At 40.3% G+C, this 23,226-nt stretch overlaps 3 protein-coding genes across 7 annotated transcripts in view; 1 reads left to right on the top strand and 2 right to left on the bottom strand.

Annotated features, from left to right (window-relative positions):
• The window catches only part of STXBP4 (syntaxin binding protein 4), a 167,106-nt gene extending 160,769 nt beyond the window's left edge, over positions 1-6,337 (bottom strand). For 2 of the 3 annotated variants that reach the window (XM_064494946.1, XM_064494947.1), the window contains exon 1: positions 6,230-6,337. The gene's annotated coding sequence lies outside the window, so the exon portion shown is untranslated. The remainder of the gene's footprint in view (positions 1-6,229) is intronic. The other variant, XM_010990369.3, reaches the window with a different exon arrangement.
• On the top strand, positions 6,311-13,002 carry LOC105097781 (cytochrome c oxidase assembly protein COX11, mitochondrial). The gene is made up of 4 exons (XM_010990370.3): positions 6,311-6,745; positions 9,849-10,004; positions 11,338-11,463; positions 11,834-13,002. The coding sequence occupies exons 1-4, from the start codon at positions 6,395-6,397 to the stop codon at positions 12,014-12,016; spliced, it is 816 nt and encodes a 271-aa protein (XP_010988672.2). The 5' UTR covers positions 6,311-6,394; the 3' UTR covers positions 12,017-13,002.
• TOM1L1 (target of myb1 like 1 membrane trafficking protein) overlaps positions 12,623-23,226 on the bottom strand; it is a 50,071-nt gene continuing 39,467 nt past the window's right edge. The window contains exons 12-16 of one of the 3 annotated variants that reach the window (XM_031468107.2): positions 19,702-19,753; positions 17,498-17,603; positions 16,975-17,056; positions 13,907-13,971; positions 12,623-13,325 (exon numbers count right to left, since the gene is read on the bottom strand). In XM_031468107.2, coding sequence (XP_031323967.2) covers positions 13,908-13,971; positions 16,975-17,056; positions 17,498-17,603; positions 19,702-19,753 — 304 coding nt within the window. In that variant the 3' untranslated portion in view covers positions 12,623-13,325; position 13,907. The other 2 variants (XR_004141859.2, XM_031468108.2) reach the window with 2 other exon arrangements.

Genomic DNA, 23,226 nt, shown 5'->3' with positions numbered 1-23,226 from the left:
ACTCACGTATAATGAAACTACACGGTCATCAAAAATGATCATGCAGATCTGTTCCTTCATGTTAGCTGATTTGGAAAGAAGTTCCCAATATATTACTAGGTAAAAAACAGTAGCTGGGTTAAAACAAAATATATTGAATAATTTCATCTTTTGAAATCACATTTATGGAAAAATATACACTAAAATGTAAGCATTAAGACAGAATTAGTTATCTTTTATTTAATGTTATTTTAAATTTTCTTCTTTATTCTTTATTTTCTGAATGCTTCACAATGAGGATATATACTTTGATATATTATTTTGATAATAAAAGAAAAATATTTAAAACATATTTAAAACAGTTATTAGGTTTGAGTATCCCTTCTCAGCAGCTAGCATTTAAGATTGGTTCCTTCTAGTTATCTCTCCTTTAAAGTCATTTTTCCTTTATGTTATTCTATCTTCATTTGCTAAGGTATCAAGATGAAAGAGAAAACATAGACCTGGTGTTTGCCACAGAAAACTGGCTATCCCCTTTAAATAATGTCTTATGACTACTCCTTTGTAAGCAAATTGGCGAGCATAAAATAAATAATATTTAAAAAGAAATGACTCTTCAAAGAAACTCATACCAACAGTATTTAATGTTAATTTCTTCCGAAATTAACCATGCAGTCTGTTTAAAAAGAAACTTTGGAATTCTCTTTGCCACTGGTTTTATGTTTAGGAGTGCAACGCATTGGGAAAAGAGTGATCTAAAAGTTACGACAACCAAGTTTAAGTTCCATTTCTGCTATCCAGAAGCCATGTGACTTTGAGCAGCCACTTAACTATTCTGCTTCTCAGTTTCTTCCTATATAGAATGACAAGATCCTTCACAAAATGACCTTTAAAAGTTCTTTTTTGGCCCTATGCATCAAAAATTTCTATTCCAGGCTTCCTAAATTACAAGCTTCCCCAGTGTTTTTGAGGGGAGGAGTTCCTTTATAAAATGTGCATGAACACATTTCAGTCTGGTCCATAAATGAGATGGGGTAGTCTGCAGTGGGGTCATTTGGGAGGAATTAGAGGAAGGGAAAGAAAGTGCTTATGTAGTGAAATTTTATATTAAGGTCATTTTGAGACAGGAAAGGAGGCAGGGCACAGCCATTCAGAGAATGACACACGAATTAATACCAAAATGGTGGAAGATTCAACTCCCAGTAGGCCTTGAGGATCATGATGGCAGGAGATCTGACTTCCAGTAGACCTTGAGCTTCATTATACACTTATTGTAATATATTAACATGATAAATAACATGCTCACTGGTGCCATGACCGGTTCAAGGCTAACCATAAAGGGTCAGAGTGGGCTGTGGCCCAATTCCTGGGAATCCCAGCCCCTTTCCCCAGGGTAGCTGGAATGATCCTCCCACTTACTGGCATGTGAAGATACCAAGCCCATAAAAACTGGCAACACCGTGCCTTGCTGCCTCTTGCTCCCATGTCTTTGGAGACAGCTCGCACTCTGTCTATGGAGTGTGTATCTACTTTTACTTTAACCTGCGCACTTAACTCCCACATCTTGTGGCCTTTCTCTCACCTTCTGAAACAGCCTACACCCTGTGTAGTATGTATCTAAGTAAATCTAACTTCACTCAACTGTGGCTTGCTCTTGAATTCTTTCCTTTGCGAAGCCAAGGACCCACACTTGGCAGGGCACATCCCAGGGACTCAACAGAGACCTGGGACGTGGCCCACCTCTCGCCCCCTATTTGTTTTTTTCCTATGTCAGTTTCAAGGGAGGAGGGCATGATGGTGCTGGCTACTCAATAAATTATCTGCCTGGATTCTGTGACTGACAAATTAGAAATTCTGCTACTTATAAATTCACTGGAACTAATATTAAAAATGTAAATATTGCTTGTTGTAAACTTAGACCTATAGCTTCAGTAATATAATTGAAGAAACACACACACAAATAGTAGCTTTTAGAAACTGTGACAACTTGTACACCTTATGACAGCAGAAATTCTTTGAGATAGCATTATTTATATTATCCTAGGGTTGTTTAAGAACATTGGTAAAAATCAGGAATGACTCCTTCCCTGGGCTAGACTTTAATTGATCTTTTTCACAATGACATGTAAGTTTCAAGAAATCAAGATGTAAAAGATCCGTCGGAGGGTTATTTTACTATCTCCTTTATCATGTACCCAAAGGCAATATTCCCCTGGGTGGTGCATCGTTTTCTTTCAAGAATTCAAGTTTAGGAATGCTACTCGTTTGTCTTGGAGGCGGAAGAATAGCATCGACTTGTAACCCAGAGCCCAGCCCCATAGGAAATAACAGTAAACTGCTTCAAAGAAGGAGTCCTAGGCTTCTGGAAACCAGATCATCAGAGCAGCAGCTCACTGCTCTCACAAGTTTCCCTAGATTACCTGACTGCCTCCTGCTCGCTGGTCCTTGACTCAGTACAACCGTGTGCTCACACTGTGTTAAGTGCTTATGCTATTATGCCAAACAAGCCAAGGCCTCTTTGTTTATAGCATTTACATACTAGTGTTGGGAGAACAAGAAGAAAAAAGGAAACAACGTGAACTAGAGTTCAGATCCTTAAAGGTCATATGATCATATGGTACTGGACAGAGGAGAGCTAACTTAGACTAGGCAGTGGAGTTCCAGCTAAGATCCGAGTAACAGGTCAGCCAGGAGAAAAACTGAGGGGGCCAAGTGTTCCTGGCAGAGAACAGGTCTCAAGGCAGCAAAAAAATTTGGGATGTTTACAGAACAACAACAACAAAAAAAGTGTGGCTGGGGAGAGGAGATGAAATTAGAGCAGTAGGCAGGGTCCAGATTATCTAGTCTTAGGGCTCACGGTAAGGAGTATGAATTTTCCCTTGATCTTATTTCATACAACCTGACTATTCTCAGGAGACATGAATTTGCCTTTTGCCTTTTCTCTTACCTTTAATTTCTGCTTATTCTAGGCAGGCTGACTGTGCCTCAGCCTGAATTGTGTCAGAATGTCAATCAGTTCATTTGGGATATAATATATGGGTATGTGTTGGGAGGTGAGCAGTACAAAATGAAAAATGCAAGGCTCCCTGTTAAAAAAGTTATTAAGAATTTCAAGATAGTGACAGCGAATATTAAACCAAGTACAGGGTCCAACTAAGTGAGGGGCCCTTTTAAGAGCAGGGCCTTGTGTGACTGACTGCACAGGCCACATACCCATGAAGCTGGCCCTGATCTTGATAAATGTTAGTTGAAAAAAATAAATGCCTTCTACTGATGAATGATTTCTGTTTTCATTTCACCTTATCTGTCAATCATATAAACTTATTCAAGATCTTTTAAACAGACAAGCCTCTCAAACGTGTGGTTTAAAGGAAGCTGCTGGGAAATAAAAAAATTAGGATATCAAGACCTACTGAGGCAACTTCATGCACTCTTTTGCACTAATTGGAAAACAGTGACTATCCAGTCTATTCTCATGCAAACTACAATTCATTTGTCCTTACTATTTGCTCAGATGCATTACTCTTCCTCTTTTAGGAACAAGGAAGTATTGTAATAAATACCTCCAAATAAACAGGTTTTAGTACTGTTAGTGCTGCTGGAATAACTAAGTACATCATATTGCCAAGTGGATTTAACAGCTTTATTAGGCAGCCAGCTAAGAAATACAGCCCAGTGCCTAACATATTAAGATTTACGATGCAAGGTCCTTAACTTATGTTATGCATTAAAAATACTAAAAAATGTAATTACAAGTCAAATTTTAAAAGCAATACATCTTTATAATCCTTAAGTCTTCAGAAAGCCTGGAAACCAATAATCAGATAAGAAAACATTGTGTGACAACCAAATTGTTTTGGTTTTTTTTTCATTTTTTCCTTCTTTTCCCATCTTCACCCATTTTACTCACCCATCACCCCTCAAACTGGCTTATATATAAAAAAAAAACCTATTTCACTTATTAGGTAAGATTGGACATGATCATAGCTAACTAGAAAGGGTTCACAAGGTTTAATTGTTTAATGCTAAAAAATGCTATTACAAATTAAAGGTGTCAAGTCTGAAAAGTCAGTTCAGCCCTGATGTTTTCAGTTTGTAATCAACACCTCTACCTGCAGAACAGGGTTGTACTAGCCTTGCCTGAGGTGCTCCCATTCCATTCATGGTGGAACCCATTATTTAGCATTAGTTATCGTAGTGACTTATGCAACACCACAAACACACTCAGGCTCACAAGAAGGGCAGCCAACGCTGCTTTACTGCTCTTGAGATGACCGTACCTTGGAAAGGCGTGGTTTCATTTGCAATTACAAAACAAAACAGAACGACAGAGTCCAAGACAAAGACACTATTATTGACATATTTATACTGCTACCTGTTGCTACATGAAAGGGTTGTGTGGAAGAAAAGAATGGTCAAAGGGAATGTTTTGCGACATTAACATTTACGTGGGGTTTGAGTCTATGCTATAAGAAATTTTAAATATGACATATCTTACCCTGAAAGGGATGACAACCTGGTATAAGAACTAAGGTAGATATAGATGAAAAAGATTTTCAAACATTCTCATAAAACAGGAGTAAATTTGTAGAACCACAGAATCTCGGAATTTTTGTGCCCAAGTAGAAGAGTCAGAAGATACTTCGATTTTTTGGCTTTGTAATTTTCTGGCCCAGTGACCACAAGTTAATCAATTACTCACTCAAGGTGACCACCATCACTCACCTCGTCTACTCCAAGTGCCTCCTAACTGTTCTGTTTTCTTTTTTGCTCCCTTCCCTCTAATCCATTCTCTACACCATAACCAATACTTTAAAAAAATGTGAATCAGGTATCACTGGTATGCTTCAAACTCTCTAAAAGCTTCCTATTACTTTTAGAATAAACTACAAACTCTTGGACATGGCTTAAAAGGCTCTGTATTATCTGGCCCCCGTGTACCTGCTCTGACCCACCTCCTACCACCTTCCTCCCTGCTCACAATGCTAGGAACATACTGGCCTCCTTTTTGTCCTTCGATGGTATGTAGTTCTTTCTTGCCTATAGGTCTTTGCACAACTTGGAACTGGCACAGTGTAGGCTGCTCCCTATCGTCACTCAGGACCAGGCTCAAATGTCACATCCTCAGAAAGACCTTATTTTACTTCCCCTCCTCACGGATTTTCACTCACACTGTACGGACTGCTATCTGAAATCCCCTTATTTATGTATCTGTTACTTGATTAGCTCCTGAGTCCCTCAATAGAAAAGACACACTCCATCACAGAAGTGATCTTGCTTGACTTTCTCTGTGCTGCAGTCCCAGTAGGTTGAACAATGTCGGGCCCACAGGACAGTTCGATACATAAATGTTCAATGACTTGAAGTCATTTAACTTCTCAGGATTTCAGTTCCCTCATCCATAAAGTGGGGACAATTATACCTGCTCTGGACATCTGAAATAAAAACCTAATGTTCACCAAATTTTTACACTGAAAATCACTTTACACGCATATTCTCATTTACTGTTATGACTCCCATTTTCTGAGTAAGGCCGCTGAGTCTTAAAGAGGTCAAAAACTGGCCTAAGGACACAAGGCCATAGAGAGGACCCGGGGTATGAATACAACCCGCGTGGCCTCAGAATCGGAGCTCTTCACTACTACTTTCCAGCTCCTAGAAAGAACTTCCTTAAATTATGGCAAAAATCGGCTAAGCCCTTCCCCCAACTCAGGTTCTGGTTCGTCCTGCGGGGGAACTGAAGAAAGCTATTATATTCCCCATGCGTTTCTATTCCAAGATGAACATCTCCATTTCCTTCCATCCGTCCCAAGTTGATCCTCATGTCCTGGTCACTACTCTCTCAAAAAATCTGACAACGTCTCTCCCACCCCAGAACTGGTTAAGTTTCTCTGGGTATGCGGCTAAGGGACGTCAGAGCGGTAGAAGCCGATTCCCAGGGACTGAGAAATTGTGGATGTGTGAGTGTTCGAGGGGGCCGCCGTTAACACAGGAGGGCTTCCTGGGAGAGGTGATCCCTGAGCAGTCATAGCGGCACTGCGGCCAGAGCGCCCCAGTCCGCGGGACAGCGGCCGCGGGGGGCCGCTAGGGCGAGACAAAGGCTGCTGGAGGTTGGGAACGAGGACACAATCCCATGTGATGATGGGCCTGCACGCGGAGGAGAGCGAGGCGTTTCCCGGAAAGTAAGTTAGACAGGGACTGCAGGGAAGCAAAGTGGGAGGAACAGTCATAAGGCAAAACGCGAACTTACCCGCGACCCGGCCACCCGGCCTCCGTAGCCCGACTGCAGATGCCTCCACCTGAGGAGCTTGGTAGCCAAGGCAGCGGCAGGCTCAACCCAGAGATCGCGAGACAGAGCAGGCCTCGCGAGATCTGGCCTCTCGCCCCTGACAGGCGGGCGTTCTTTCCGGGCGCTATGGAAGGGCTCTGGTGTTCGGGATGGAGGCGGGTCGCTTTGTGTGGCTGGCGCTGGCGGCACCTGGGGTCCCCGGCCAGGCCTGCGGAGAGGGTAGAGCCGTGCCTCAGGCCGCGAGGCAGCGGGACGGGCGGTGCTGAGAGCGGTCTGAGGCGGCTCGGGACGTGGAGGCGCCCGAGCCCGGCCGTGCAGCCGCCGCGGCGGCCGAAGAGCACGAACCCCTTCACTCGCTCGCAGGAGGAGGACTGGCGGCGGCGGAACAGGACAGTTCTCACGTACGTGGCCGCGGCCGCCGTGGGCATGCTGGGGGCGTCCTACGCCGCCGTGCCCCTTTATCGGCTCTACTGCCAGGTAGGGCCGGCGCTGTCCACTGGGAGGGGCGGAGGTGCAGGGCAGGCAGATCCCTGGACAGCGGTGCTCCCCGGTGTCGTGTCGGAGGGATGTCCGAGATTACCCACCAAATAGGAAACAGGCCTTAATAGGTGACTTACTCGCCCAAGGTCACCAGAGAAGTTAGTGACAAAGCTGCCAGTAGAACCCGAGCCGTGGTAGTGGTCGTGCTTATACCGTTCTGTCGAGTGAAGTTCCTAATCTCAGCTACGTCGCGGGAGAAGGTCTGCAGCCTGTACTCCACATCCAGCAATCTGCCTTACCCTCCTGCTGCCCGCACACGTCCTGCTTGTTAAAGTGTAATATATGTTAGTACATTCATCCTTTGAACCACATATGGTTTCAGTGCAAAGGTTAACTCTGGAAAGGGGAGTATGCTTACTTACTCCTTGTATTTAAACTAGGAGTAGCTTTTTATCTGTACAAACTAGCATGAATTAGAACTTCCTCGTTAATACGGAGCTGTAATGTGCTTAGCTTGGGCTTCCTTTTAGATCAGGTGTTCCAGTGCAGTCCCCCCAGCCGAGCAGTGGCACCATTACCTGGGAGGCGAACTTGAGTGCAAATTGTTGGGTCCAACTCCGCAACTATTGAATCAAAAACTGTGGGGGTAGGGCCCAGCAATCTGCATTTTAATAAGTCCTCCAGCAGATTTTGATGCAGACTAATGTTGGAGAACCACGGACACAGGCACACTTCATCTATTTCATGTGTATTCTCCTAAGTTCTTAAGCAGTGGTTTGCTGCTTTGTCTGGGCATTAATATCACTGATGGAGCTTCTTAAATAAATATGTCAGTGCTCCCTTACCCCAGAGATTCTGATTAGGAGACCTGGGTGGAGACCAGGAATTTCTGTTTAAATACAAATGAGAGCTACACATTGGGTTCATTCAGTGAGTGAGTGAGAGTGATTTCCAAACTTTGTTGTAAATGGGAGTCACCTGGAAAGCTTTTCAAAATTCTGACACTCAGGTCACATCCCTAACCAATTAAATTGGAAGGTCTTGGAGTGGGAGTCAGGCATTAATAATTTTTGAAAATCCCAGTGAGCAGAAGAATTTGGGAATCACTGGTTAACTGCTTTTTCCTGCCACTATTGGTAAGGCCTGACTTACTTCCCCTGTTCTTACGGATATTAACTTTTGCCTTTATTTTCAATAATGTCTGAAAACAGCAGAAAGCTAGAGGACTTTTTTTCTTTTCCGTCTCTTAATATCAGCATTTATGTGGGAATGTGCAGAAGCTTGATTTCTGGAGGATGAGCATAGAATGTGAGTGAATTTTCATCAAGGGCCAACCTGGACCAAACATGAATCCCCAAACCACCAGTTATAAGCAGAACTGAATCTAAAACAGCAAGTGTAGATCTCCCCAAACCACTGAGGGGCTGGGGAGGCAGGTGGTTGATTTTATTCTTCAGAGAATATTTAATGATGTATGAAGACATTTTATGTTGTCATAACCTGGGTAGAGGCTAGGGAGTCTGCTGAATATCCAACAGTGCAGAGGACAGGCCCACCCCCCACGCCCTCCCAAAAAACAGAATTATCCTAACCAAAATGTCATGAGTGCCAAGACTGAGAAACCCTGCCCCAAACTGAAGTGAATGACAGTATTTTGTGCCTGTGTATGAAAGTGCAGGGCAGGAAAGTAAAAACAATTGTAATTTGTAATCCTAAACTGAAATCACAGTTGGATGTTCAATAGTGACATTTCCAAAAGAGCATCCCTTTCACTTTTGGGATCACAGAACTTTAGAGCCCAAAATAAGGGATTATATAAACCACTTAATACACTGAGCTCATTTTACAAGCATGGAAAGTGTAGCCCAAAGAAAGTATGATTTATTTAGTTTTTGGAGCTAGTGACAGAACTAGGCTGGAGCACAGGACATTTTCTTTTCAATGCCCTTTTCTATTCTTGTTTAATTTCTCAAAATCAACACACAACAAATTTGACGAATCTATATTCCAAGACTGCCTGTCAGAAAGAAAACATTAAGGAATCTTTATTCAAGTGACTCAGAGTCTTCAGGAAAAAGTTGTATCTTAAAACTTGAGCACTGTATCTTAAAACTCAGCTCTATTGAGCAGAAAATAATTATCTATTAAAAAGGATAAATGAAGGCTTGCTGTCTGATGCATCTTCTAGGGCTATAATGTAATTTGATAATATCGCATTGCAGTTGAGTGAAGCTAGTTGACTTGTGTAACAAGCTAAGATAGGAATGCTATTTTTGCTGGGAGTCTTCCCTAGACTTAAATTTGGTATTTTTTTCCTAGTATAGTAACAGATTAATTATCCGGAGACCAGAATTCTGGCAACCTCAAGTATCAGAAGAATGATGACCCTTGAAGTAAGGATTTTTTTTAAGCGTCTCTGATAAGGAAATAATTAATGGCAATGAAGATAGGCAAGAAGTGTCAGACACAGATTATCCTGACGCCTCATGATTAGTTGATTCAGTGTCCAAAGAGGTCAGGTTTTCTGAGTGACTGGTGATACCTGTACAAAAGCTGTACTATACAAAAACATACAGAAAAAAAAAATTTACGAAAACATTTACCAACATGGAAAAGTACTTACGATGCTTGAGGAAAGCAGACTGTAGAAGTGAAGCTAGAAACTAATCTGTGCTCTAAAAGTTGTGATGTGGAAAAGGACCAGGACAGGAACGTGGAAAATGGAATAAAATAGTTTTATTGAAATGACAGGGTTGTGGGTAAATTTTATTTCTATTAATAGTAGTTGATATTATTAGTATGTTTAATGAAAAGTTCATCTAAAAATTCTGAGCTCTATTATTAGTGGAGAGTCCACTCTCTCTTCCAAAGGATTCATTTCGACCATGCCCGATAAGCAAGTGATTACAAAGATAGGCCCTTGACACCCAAAAAGTGGTCAAACCATTGACACATTCATAGGAAATGGTCCGTGATAGTATATAAACTTGGCTCCTACTGGATTGTTAAAGTAAAATTGTTTTAAAAGTTTTGTTTCCTTCGATAAACTAAAACTGTTGTACTATTGTTCAGCCTATTACGTTTTAACATCTCTTCCTAGACTACTGGACTTGGAGGGTCAGCAGTAGCAGGTCATGCATCAGACCAGATTGAACACATGGTACCTGTTAAGGATCGCATCATTAAAGTCACCTTTAATGCAGATGTGCACGCAAGTCTCCAGTGGAACTTCAGACCTCAGCAAACAGAAATATACGTAAGTGATTAAAGCACTTTTTAGAAGATTACTTTTTTCAGTGTATAATTTCTTTCATCACTTAACTGTTTTCACAATTTAGGAAACACTCATTTAAACTTAATGTCAAAATACAGATTCCATTACTGTAATTTTTTTATTCCAACAGGCTGCTCTTTGACAGTGCTTTTACACCTAATGTAACAGAAGAGAATTTAACTTTTAAGTTACATGGCATTATAGTAAAAGTCATTGTTCCATAGTTTGGAACAATGGAAAAAAATGGCATGTTTTTATTAGAATTATATAAAGAGTTCACTAAGAAGTCTCTGGTCACATCATTAGCTACAGTGAAAACTACTTTACTACTTGACATCAAAAGTATCCCTGTCCCTTAAAAAAATTGTAATTTTTGAGGATCTTTGAAGTAATCATACTACTCATGTTCTACTTCAGAAAGACTATACACCTTGAAAGTTTCCTAAAATCTTGACTAATGGACTCCCAGAGGGTTTAACTGAAGTAATCTCATAAACCAAGGAATAGCCAGAAAAGCTTAACTATAACTCTTATTGGAAAACTCTTATATTAGTGCTTCCCCAGTTTAGTAATCCTGACTGGATCTGAATCTCTTAAGTGATGGAGAGTTTTATAGATTATGGTTCTGAATAATAGTTCCAATCACATAGTAGTGTACAAGGAATTAGTGGCTAAATTGGTACATGTGACAGAGCATCCTTTGGAAATTGACTATTTTAAAGCCTTGCAATTTATTTCATCTGCTATTCTCTCAAAAAAAAAAATTAGTGTTTTTTTGGTTAAATAAAAATTCTATTCAATCAGAGTTTGAGTCTCGTTACACATTTAATTTACTCTGGTTGTAACCTAAGTTGAAGGTTGGTAATCTTTTCTAAAAAGAATCTTTAGTTAATTGTATGATATTCAGGGATAAGTATTAAGAAGTTAGGCTTGGCTTGTTCTTGGACACATTTTAAATAACTTCATTTGCAGACTATTACTTGAAGACTTCAGACATACAAGAGGACAATCTGTAACTAAGTATGCATAATATAAATAACTTCATTTGCAGACTATTACTTGAAGACTTCAGACATACAAGAGGACAATCTGTAACTAAGTATGCATAATAGGGCATCGGTTCTTCATTGACATATGCAAGTAACATCTGAAAATCAGATGTTCTTGGGTAGTTTTCACAATTTATTTTGCTGACCCTTAACATTAGATTAGGTGTTATGGTCTGAAGGTAAAGTAATATGACTAATTTAGGAGGGAAATGAAGAGCTGTGTGTGAGATACAAAGTGTTGATAATGTCTATTTTCCTTAATACAGGTAGTGCCAGGAGAGACTGCACTGGCGTTTTATAAAGCTAAGAATCCTACTGACAAACCAGTAATCGGAATTTCTACATACAATATTGTACCATTTGAAGCTGGACAGTATTTCAATAAAATACAGGTACAACTTAATGCAGATGATACAATGTGATAAAAGTACATAGGATGGTTTGTTACTAAATTTCCTGCAGTGTTTTTTTAGTAGGTACTGATTTTTGAAAAGTTCATTTCTTCTGAACTTCAAACTGTTTTTTCATTGCTTATAATAGCTATGCAGAGGTTGAGAGCCAAACTTTGATATCTGCTTTTAAGATCAGAAGAATTTGCTGAGTCTCAATCCTTAAAGCAAAACTCAATCTGAGATGAAAAGACACTGTTATCTATCACAGAACTTAGATGATAATTAATAGTATGGTTATTAAAGCAAATGAGATGAATTAGTAGTTTTTAGAGTAGAGAAATTAATAAATGATTCCTTCTATGAATCCTAGTGCTTCTGCTTTGAAGAACAAAGGCTCAATCCACAAGAGGAAGTAGATATGCCAGTGTTTTTCTACATTGATCCTGAATTTGCTGAAGATCCAAGAATGGTGAATGTTGATCTCATCACTCTTTCTTATACTTTTTTTGAGGCAAAGGAGGGGCATAAATTGCCGGTCCCAGGCTATAACTGAAGTCAGCAGCAAGTCCTGCTTCAAATTTGTGATTTTTGAAAAATCATGTAACTTGTCTTCTCAGGGAGAAATAGTTACAATAACTTGAAGCCTTCTATTTTAAGTATTATGTACTGATGGTTCTGTTTTTTTCCCCAACTAATTTACACTACTTAGAATGTATTACTGTATTAAAAGAAACTGCATTGTTTGTCAAATACGTTGGTGTGGACTGATGATTCAGCTTGATTCACTGGTTCTCTTTCAAATTAGTAGCACTTCATATTTGTAGCAATGAATTTTTTTTATTTCTAAAATAGTGGGTTACTACTTTCATTATGAATATTCACTATTTTAAAAGCTCAAAATGGACAAAGATTACATTCTGATTTCAAATTTCACTGTATTTTTCCTTTAAGATTTAGGGCTATTTTACATTCAGAGTACTGAATAATTACTTTGAAATTTTGGTACCATGAAAGTTAAATAAAATGCATAAATATATCCACTAGGCTTCTAGCATTTCTTGTTACTACAGTTCCAAGTCCCTGAATGTTAAAATATAAGTGTCGGATTGTGAAGGTTTACTGACATTAGAAATTCTTCCCTGAAAAAAAAAAAAATGTATTAAATTGTTTCAATTGTAATTTATTTGTCACTGTAATTTATGACATAACTGAATGTTTTCCAGTAGTCTTTCTTCCAAAAAGAAAAAAAAAGAGAACATTTAGTATTAGGAAGAATCATATTTAAAGGCAACCTGATGTAGAGTTCAGTGACCTCTTCAGGGTACCTGAACTACAATGAAATCACAATCATCAAGGCTTTTACAGTTATAATTCTAAACAAGAGTAGTATTTATAAAGAAGTGCAAATTGACTTTTACATTCAACTTTAGTTAAATGAAGGCACTCAGTGTTCTTCCTGACTTAAATATTGTTTCTCACATTTTATGCTTTCATCTATTAACAATTATTTTGTAATAAAATATGTTTCTTAACTCTTAACCTAGCTCTTGTGATGAGTTCTAATTTGCTACACTTAACCTGGTTGGCCTCAATACCATGCATTTTTCTTCTAAAATTTTAAATGAATGTATGTTACAACCAAGTTCTCTTGAGATAAAGCTTGAGCTGCTGTCAGGAACCATAAATGTTAACTCTGGAACTGTTACTCTTCTGTTTAAACTTCATTACCGCAGAGGAGAAATGTGCCACCATGGTTTTGATGTGTTGGCAGGTCTTGTCTTCTGGGTCTGAAAGCTGGACTCAGTCTACCTTTTAGAGAATTGGCACCTGTAATGCAGCTGCTGAGCCGGTCATCCACGTCCCTGGAATAAAAAGAAGGGTCAAGCATCTCCATCTTTCCTCTCTTTCTCCATTCCTTGATAACTAGAGACCCACAGTCTAGTAGAGGAAAGTGGGAATGTTCTTCCACAGGGGAGGGTGTAAAGGGAATAAATAAGGTTAATGGGCTACTGTTGGCCATGCATTTGTTAGTAAAATGGAGTGATCAATAAAGCAGTAGAAGCCAGACCCATCTAGACTAACAATGAATGGGCTCTGTCAGTCCCAATTAGCAGGTATTAACTGCACATTAAAAGACAAAGCTGATTCTAGTGCTAAGGAGTTTTCACTGATCATCTGTTTTTATTAGCATGAACATTTCTAGACCAGGAACAGCTTCTGCACTCCCAAGGTTTGTAATTTTTAGCTAACATGGTCACAAAGAGTGTGCTTCATTAGTGAACAACGGTTCATTACAATTTGAGTGATTCAGAGGAAACTGTGTGATATTTTACCCAAAGTGTCAGACTGAGATGGCCCTTACAAAATGTAAATACTAAATGTAGAAAGTGATACGTACACTGAAGTCATGTGGAATGTAAGGTGTGTAAATGGAAGTCTTTACCTCAGCAGTCACTGTGACTTTGAGCTCCTTTATGGTGATGGACATCAATGTCTTCATAAATAGCTCTGAAACAAACAAGCCATCATGGCAAAAGGGTTACATATCAACTTCAGTGTACTATTCTGGCTTTTAACTGCCAACACCTTAACTGAAAATATGGTGCTGTCTCAGGTGTTCAGGCTGTATCAGTGAATAAAAACAAACTTACATTATAGCCTTCTTAAACCTAATGCTGCAATTCCCATGTAGCTTATAAATGTATATCTTTATATAACCATTTTACTTGTAATTTAATGAGAAATATGGCTCAAATTTGGACAGTTTGCTTTCTGCTTAAAAAAAAAGCAAAAATTGTTCAGCTTCTCCTGACTTCAAAACATTTAAAAAATATTAATATTCTGGCTTATTTAACTTACATTATTACAGTCCAAACTCCTGAGCTACCTTTAGTATATAACTATCATCTCTGTCCTTTGTATATAGCAATTTTTCTATGACAACTTTCATTTAGTTCTTTATATTTGTCTTACATATGTCTGTAGCTAAAAAATACCTACATCTCCAAATACAACACTAATATACATAATACAACAAAACATGGACAAGGAAAAAAAAACTCATAAAAATCATGGCACGATGAAGGCATGATCACCAACTACAAGAGGCCCAAGCATTGTCCAGAAATTTTAATGTTTCTCTAGTAAGTCTTGTCTCTCATTTTCCACAAAACCGTTTCAACCTCCTTCACTCACCTCAAATCTCTGATCCTGTCCCCTCTCAGAAACCTCACATCTTCATAAATTAAATGCCTTCGTAAGGAAATTTCCTTGTGTTCCCATCACCAGTCTTCAAGTCTGTTTTCATCTGTCCCATCATCTACTTCAGTGACCCTGTCTATTCTGTCTCCACCTGGCTTCTCAAACACTTCACTCGTTTAGTTATCTCCCTTTCTGACTCTTCAACTTCTCTTTCTTTACTAAGTCCTACCCCTCAGGAGCCAAGACGTTCCAGCAGCTCCTATTTTATGAAACAGTACAGTCCTTCATCCCATGTCTACATAACCACCTCAGTAAGCCTCCAGCTGCCAGACCACCTTCCACAATCCCTTCATGTTTCAGTTTCTACTGTTACCTGCGCACTCACTGTCTACTTCGTCTCTTTCTTTTCAACGCACTGAAATTTGGCTCTGTCCCCATCAATCTGCCAAAATGCTTTTACTAAAATCACCAATGATTCCCTGTTAACTCGATCCATTATCTAGTTTTGTCCTTGTCTGTCTTCAGTGATAGCCATCACAGTTGTGCACTCCCTTCTTTTTGTTTCCAAATTGCAATTTCCATACCTGGTAATAGGTTCCCTGTTGCTCTCTTTGCTCATGGCTTTTCCATTTCCTTGAATGTGCCCAAACTCTCCCTCTACAGAGAGTCTCTCCATAAGTAGTTCCCTGGGTCTACAACAGTGATTCCCAAACTTGTCACCTGACTGAAAATTGCAGGTTTTAACCTTAATGTCACTTTGTCAAGCTTTCTCTAACCCACATTTAAATCAGTTCCTCCCGTTACACACGGTCAACATATTCTTTTCTATCGTTATTAATATAACATGTAAGTACACGTTTGCCTGCTGATTTATTTCTGCCTCCATACTAGATTTAACCCCCGTGAGGTTCAGCGTGATCAATTAGGCACCAAGCTTTGTCCTTTGCACAGTGTTCAGTGCATTTGTCAAGTGAATGAATCATATGTACGTATATGTATATTCATAACTACTATACTCTTGTTCTGCTAGAGTAGAAATTCTTAACCTGGGGTTCATGGACAACAGTGATGTGGAAAATCTCAGAACTTTTCTGTAAGATTTTGTGCTTTTCCTTAGGAAGACATTCTTTGGATTTCATGGAACTTTCAAAGGAACTGAGACACCCTACCCGCTAGGAAGTAAGACCCACAGTGGAAGAGAAGTCCAAAGACACCTCTCCAGCTCCTTACTGTCTCTCTTACCTTTAATATCCATCGCACTACCTCATCTGCTTACAACAATCTCCTAATTAACCAGAATAGAATAAACTTTTCCAATTTTTATTTGGATATAAACTCCAAATTTTATTTGGAAACTGATAAAAATATTCAGTTTCCAGATAGCACACCTAGATTAACCAGTTTCTAATTCCTTAAGCCACTAACGTATTCAGTAATGCTTTACCAAGCAGAATGACCTAGAAAAATTTCATAAGCCTGTTAGGAAAAAATATTGAATGAACTCCTAAGCCCATCAACATTTATTCATAAATCATTCCAAAATGGATCACTACACATTGAAGGTTTAGACCAGGGCCAAGACCTCAAATGCCTACACGTGCCAGGCAGGTCAAATGAAGGGTTGCAGGGGGCCGGGGGGGGGGGGCTGGTGGGGTGCAGAGCCTGTCTTATCTCAAACAGGCAGCTACTACGCAGCCCCAAGCTACTGCTAGCAGGTAAAAATGCAGGCCTGGCACTGTGGTCATATCCAAAAGAATCCAGAGGTCCAGATATTTTTTTGAAATATCCCACTTTCTAACTTGACCAATACAAAATCATAAAATTATGCTGCTTTAAGGATTTCAAGTTAAAAAGTAATTTTCACACTAATCCATTTTAAGCACATTGTTGTCATAGGTAGTAAAGATGAAAAACAAGGCCTTATATAAGTTTTTTTTTGGCATTAGTCAAAGAACAAGTGAAATATCCCATCGATGTGGTATTTATGTCACTCATCAGTGGACAGTGCCCTTTTAAGCTGGAGAGAACCTGACTTTCCACCAAGGCATCTACCAGGAATGCATTAATGCACACGATGGTTCTGGTTATTTCTTAAATGTGAAACTACAGCATTTTTATTTTTCAGTCTCAAGGCCGAGAGTGACAAGACCATTAAGAGCAATAGCCTCCACAAAACCTGTAAGTCATTTTTAAATAAGGTCACTGATTTCTGCCAAGACCTAAATAAAGTTGAAATGTATAACCAAGCCCTGTTAGCTCTGCTACCAAAGGGAACCAAGGCAAAACATAATCATTTTGTAAGTGACTTACTCTGCAGTGACAGCAGGCGCTAAGGGATCAAATTCCATTACCTCGTAGTAATTGGGTGGCCGGAGATCGTTCTTTGACATCGCTGTAGAGACAACACAAAGACCAGTAAACACGCACTGTGCTTTTCAAGGAGATACACACAATTACTATCCTCTTTATGACTTAAAGACTTCAAACATAAGAAACTAACAAACACTGACAACCAGAAACAAGCACACTGGTGGTCCAAGGCTGCTTCCAAGTACAGCAAATCTATATAGGACAAAAAGATTTCCAAATTTCCACTGAAGGTTCATTTACCTCAGCACTCAAAATATTCAGTGCAACGCAAGCATTTTTGCAATCACCTGATGTCACCCGTAAGGGCGTCTGCCCTGCATTCATCTCATGCGGCTTCAAAATGCAAATGGACTCTTAATTTTTCCTCTCCGTGTGTCTATTTTCAATTACCAATAAATCTCCGGCAGACCTATCTATTCTCACAAGTTTCCTTATTCGATGCAAAATACGAAGTTTCAAATACCTGGATGATTGCTGGGCAAGGAGGGCAGTGTCTGGTTTGATGGTGTTGCTGGAATGTTCTGGAGACTAACTGGCTGCAGTAATACTGAATTTGAATATTCCGGAATCTGAAGAAAGCACAGTGCGTGTTCAAATAAACATTCTACGTTAACCTTCTCTTTATTATTTAGGTTCCTAGGCTTCCAAGTGGCACTATTCCAAGAACCATATACTCTCAACCAGATAAGGATCAGTCATTATTAACTATTATTTTAGTTTTTTAGGTAATGATCCCTTACAAAATTTACTGCTTTTCTGTCTGGTTTCGTGCCCACTGTACCTCATTTCCCATATAAAATGTAAATTTAAAAAGTTGCTTAAAAAAAAAAAAGAAGCAGGAATGAATGGCTCTTGTTCCACACAGAATATAAAACCCCGGCCTCAAAGAAGACAAAAAACATTAGCTACAAAAAAAGCATAAAGTGACGATATCAAATCAGGACTTACAGATAAAGATTAAAGTTTTAATTAGAAATACCTCTTTCTGGCCACTGCCCTCTCTCTCCCTCTTCGGAGACGGCCCACATTCTGTCTATGGAGTGTGTACCTACTTTTAATCTGAGCACCCAACCCCCACACCTCGTGGCCTTTCTCTTGCCTTTCAGTGTATCTCTGAATAAATCTACCTTCACTCAAAAAAAAAAAAAAAAAAGAAAAGAAACATCCCTTTCTTCTTGTAATTTCCTTCATTCATTTCACAAATATGTCCTGGGCACCTACTGTATGCCAGGCTCTATAAATAAAGCAATAAATAAAACAGGCCAAATCTCTGCCTTCAAGGAGCAGACAGCCAACAATTGTAGACAGATGTCAGATGGCAAGTGCTCTCAGGAAAAGGCGGGGCAACAGGGATCAGAGAGGCTGGGGTGGGGTGCTGCTCGGACAGTCGTGGTCAGGGAATGTCTCACCCCTGGGGACACTGAGCAGAGCCCTGACTCTGATGGGGGTCCCGTGATTATCTGAGGGGGCACAAGGTCATCGGCTCTGAAGTGGGGGAGGCCAGAGCAGCTGCAGCAGAGTGAGCCCAAGTAGAGAGGCGAGCTGGAGAGGTAATGGGACAGGTCAGATCAGCATTTCAGGCTTTTACTGAGCAAACTAGAATGAGGAAGAAGATCAGAGGTGGGTTTAGAGCAGATGGGTAACATAACACGAACTTTACTTTTAAAAAAGATTGCTCTGGTTTCTGTTTTGAGACCAGACTGTGATAGGGGAGGGGGTGGAGAGGGAGGCGAAGGCGGAGGCAGGCAGCCCTCTGGGAGGCCACTGCAGTGTCCATCTGATGGTCGCTTGGACTGGGTGTGGAAGTGGAGGTGGAGAGAGTTGGCTGGATAATGGATATATTTTGAAGGTAAAGGTTAAAAGGCAGAGGCCAAGAACATTTTTGCAAGGGTTTTGACCTAAGCAACTGAGATAGTGGTCATTTCCCGGCAGGTAGAGCGAATCGGGAGCTGGGGCTGGGAAGAAAGCAAGATGTGAGTGGGAGGTGGGTGAGAGTCCTGAGTTTAGGGGCGGGGTATGGGCTGGAGACAGCAACTTGGAAGTCGTCAGAATCTGAATGTATTTCAAGATATGAGACCAAAAGACCATGGAGGAATGAATACAGCTAGAGAAGGCTGAACCCTGATCCCTGGGGTCCCCAACACTGAAAGGCCAGAAGAGGAGAAGGGACCAGCAAAGGGGAAGGAGAAGAAATGAGGGGAGAGAAGAACCAAAAATGAGTGGTGTCTGAAAGCCAGATGTGCAGAAAGCAGGACGTGACTGACCCTGTCACCTGCTTTGATCGGGTAAGACGAGGACTGAGAACTGCAGGACTAGATTTAGCATCTGGAGTTTTGGGGTGAGACAAGAGCTCCGCCAGTCAAGTGGGAGGGACGAGAACTTGTCTGAAGTCTGTTAGTGGACAGGAGGAAAGAAGTGGAGACAGCAAATATAAATAGCTGTAAGGGAATTAGGGTCCTTAACCATCGTTCTAATACAAGTGAGGCTCAACTTGCCCATATTAAAAGATTAAAAATACAAGGAAAAGTCCCAACAAAGGCTGCCTGAACAAATTACATACACAAAGAAACACTGAGCAGAACATGAGAATTAAGGACCAGGAGTTCCTTTTTAGCCATGATAATCTGCTCACTAGGTGCTCGGCCAGGGAAGGCCTTCATTACTTACACTCTCATATGTATGACTTGAGGCGAGGTTTTGGCTGGTCCTTTGGGCAAACCTAGGATAGTGTGATAACACAGCATGATTACCCTACAGTGAGGACACAAATGCAAGAAGATGACTTTCCTCGTCTAAAAACAAAATCTAAAATGTACCTTCAGACTGCACACACAGAACAACTGCCATTGGTTTTAGTGCCCACCGGGTCGTGACGCCCAAGTCCCACCAAGAGCGCAGGCAAAGCACTGTCCCTTGACAGTGGTCGCCCTGAGACCCTGGAGCGTGCACACTGCGTCTGTCAGCAGAGCCTTCAGCCTTTGTGTCAGAGTGGCTACCACCCCATCACTTCCTGAAGAATGAGGGGCAATGCAGAGTAGAGGTTACGAAGTGGGGACAGTTGAGGGTAAAGTTGGAGTAAACACACCTTGTCCTGTCTCTCCCACCAAATGCAACTACAATAAACCTAGACAGGACGCATGAGACAAATAAATATCTGAGGACTGAAAAGTAAATACTAGTAGTTACAGACTGATTGGGAGAGAAGACTAGAATTTGAGTATCACTGAATTGTTGGTGAACTTAACCACATTTTGCCCCTCTGGTGTTCCCTAACCAGGATGCAATGCAGCCTAAAACCCGAAAGTGGCAGTGCGGACAGGCAGAGCTCCAGTAGAAGCCTCTCGTTCTTTCTCAAGGACCAGGAAAGGGAAATCCCGATGCTCAGAGGCAGTGAGGAAATCCCTCAGCTCTCTTCTCCTCTTTGTTCTCTCACTCCAAACCCTAGGCAATCCCAAGGTGGCTGCAGTGACAGCAGAGGTAACAGGGACCCACAGGGGCTTAAAACTCTTGAGTGAGGGGAACCCTCCTCTCTAACAGGTGGAACTGTGATGCCAAGAGGATGGGGCAAACCTCTGGTGTTTCTTCGATCCTTTCTGTGCTGCCGTCTGGTCCCCAAAACATAGTCAGAGAAATGCACGGCATAGTAAATCTTCAGCTTTCTTACTGAAGAAGCAAAATAAAGGGAGTCCCAGGAAAGCCAAGAATCAGAGAAATCATGACGAGGGAGGAATTCAGGAAAACAACCTCCAAGTTGTTTATGAAATCCTGGATTCACACCCTGATCTGTGCATCCATGGCTGATGCCAAAGATGTTGAGAATTACACACACAGCCTGCTGTCCAGACCTTAGACTGACTACTGGGTGGCACACACATGGGACAGATCTGAATAGCACTGCAGGGACTCTGAAAACTTAACTGCCATTGGAACCAAAGCACCCAGAAGGCAGGTTGCAACTGCAGCATAAACCTCAAGAGGTTGCTTGCCTACTAAAAGCAAAATATCAACATTCCTGACAGAATTTAAATAAGAGCGATTGTATCATAACATTAAAAATGTCCAAGATACAACCCCAAATTACTATGCATATGAAGAACTGTGAAAATTTCAACTTGCAAGAGAAAAGACAACCAGCAGAGGCTGACATCTAGCGGACAGAGATGATGAAACCGTCCCACGGAGGTTTTAAAGTAGCTACTGTACAAATGCTTCAACAAGCAACTGTGAACACTCCTGAAAAACACAGAAACAAAGAAGGTCTCAGCAAAGAAACAAGGTTATAAACAACCAAATGGTGATTCTAGAATTGAAAAATATAGTAACTGAAATTTAAAAAAAAATTTACAGAATAAGCTAAACTATAAAATGGGGATGACAAGAGGAAACAGAGTGAGAAAAGTAATGAACAGAAACCCACGGGTCTAAGAGCCAATGACAACAGGTCTAATGTGTGTCATCAAGGGTCCTGGAAGGACAGTGGAGAATGTGCTGAAAAGGACTGGAAGAAAGAAAGGCTGGAAAGTTCACAAATGTGAAAGACAAACCCACAGATTCAAGAAGTTCAGTGTAGTAGGTTGAGTGGTGGCTCCCAAAGAGTTATGTCTTTGTCCTAATTCCTGGAACCTATGGGTGTTACTTGGAAAAAGAGTCTTTGCAGATAATTAAGGACCTTGGGATGACGATACCAGCCGGTATCATTGGGGTGGGCACTGAATCCAATGACAAGTGACCTTAAAACAGAAAAGCAGGGGGAGACCTGAGACACACAGAGGAGAAGGCAATGTGAAGGTGGAGGCAGAAAGGAGAGTAATGTGGCCATAAGCCAAAGAAGCAAAGGAATGCCACACGCACCGGAATCTGAAAGGCACAGAGAATGGCTTCTCCCCTAAGAGCCCTGGAGGGAGACGGGGCTTGCTGGCTTTCAGACTTCCAGCCTCCAGAACTCCAAAGAGATACGTTCCTGTGGTCTTAAACCACCCAGTTTGTGGTCATTTTTTTTTCTGGTAGTCATAGTAAACCGACACACTCAGCAAAACCAAACAACAGCCATGCAGAGACACATCATGATCAAACTGCTCAAAATCAGAAAAAAGTAAGAGTTCTTGAGAGCACAGACAGAAGGAACACCACGGAATCAAAAGGGCAACAAGAATTTGAATGAATGTAGGTTTCTCATTAGGAGCCGTTTAGGCCAGAACAGACTGCAGCCATGTTTAAAAACTGCTGAAAGAAAAGAACCATCATTATATATATGTGTGTGTGTGTGTAACTGAATCGCTCTGCTGTACAGCTGAAACTAACACTGGAAATCAACTACACTTCAATAAAAAATTAAAATAAAACAAAACAAAATAAAATAAAGAGAAGAGAACCATCAACCCAGAATCCTAAGCCAATGAGAATACCCTTATCCTTTAGTAACAAAAATGAGATGACATACTCACATAAAATAAAACTAAGAGACTTTCACTGCTGACAGACCTGCTTTAAAATAATGGCTAAAGGAAATTTTTTAGAAAGAGAAACTGTACCAGAAGAAAATAAAAGAAGAAAAATAGAAATGGTGAATATTGAGTAAATATAACCACTCTTCCTGAGTTCTTTAAAATATACTTGAGGGTTGCAACAAAAAACTATAATATGGAAAAATAATTATAACAATGTGGAAAAATAACTGCATAATTATACATTGTCCAGCAGTGATTTTTAATGTGTGTGTATGTATGTGTGTGTGTGTTTATCTGTATGTATACATATATATATATAAAATGTGTATGATAACTATAATAAAGGGGAAACTGTATGACAGTAAGGTTTCTACATTTCACTTCAAGTGGTAAAATACTAATTTTAAGTAGACTAAAAAACTGGAATTCCTAGAGCAACCAGTCCTGCCCTCCCCATATATAAACTTCACAAAGATACAAAATCATGATAAAATGGAATACTGAAAACAGTCAAATAATCCTCAGTATGAAGGCGAGAGGAAACAAACAGACAAACAAAACCAAAAGGAACAAATCAAAAGCAAATTACACTATGGGTAGATACATCTAAATTCAAACATATAATTACATTAAATGTAAATGGCCTAAACATACCAATTACAGACAGAAATTATGAGAACACATAAAACTGCATGCCCCAACCATATAATACCTACAAGAAACTCACTAGAAATATTTAAGTTAA

The sequence above is a fragment of the Camelus dromedarius genome, chromosome 16 (assembly GCF_036321535.1).
Source record: "Camelus dromedarius isolate mCamDro1 chromosome 16, mCamDro1.pat, whole genome shotgun sequence".
NCBI classification, from domain to species: domain Eukaryota; kingdom Metazoa; phylum Chordata; class Mammalia; order Artiodactyla; family Camelidae; genus Camelus; species Camelus dromedarius.
This window is presented reverse-complemented; position numbering and strand designations above follow the sequence as displayed.

Excerpts from the sequence above, each read along its gene's own strand:
- LOC105097781 (XM_010990370.3), top strand. The coding sequence starts at position 6,395 with ATGGAAGGGCTCTGGTGTTCGGGATGGAGGCGGGTCGCTTTGTGTGGC. Across the intron at positions 6,746-9,848 it reads TTTATCGGCTCTACTGCCAG|ACTACTGGACTTGGAGGGTC; the intron begins GTAGGGCCGGCG and ends ATCTCTTCCTAG. Across the intron at positions 10,005-11,337 it reads CTCAGCAAACAGAAATATAC|GTAGTGCCAGGAGAGACTGC; the intron begins GTAAGTGATTAA and ends TCCTTAATACAG.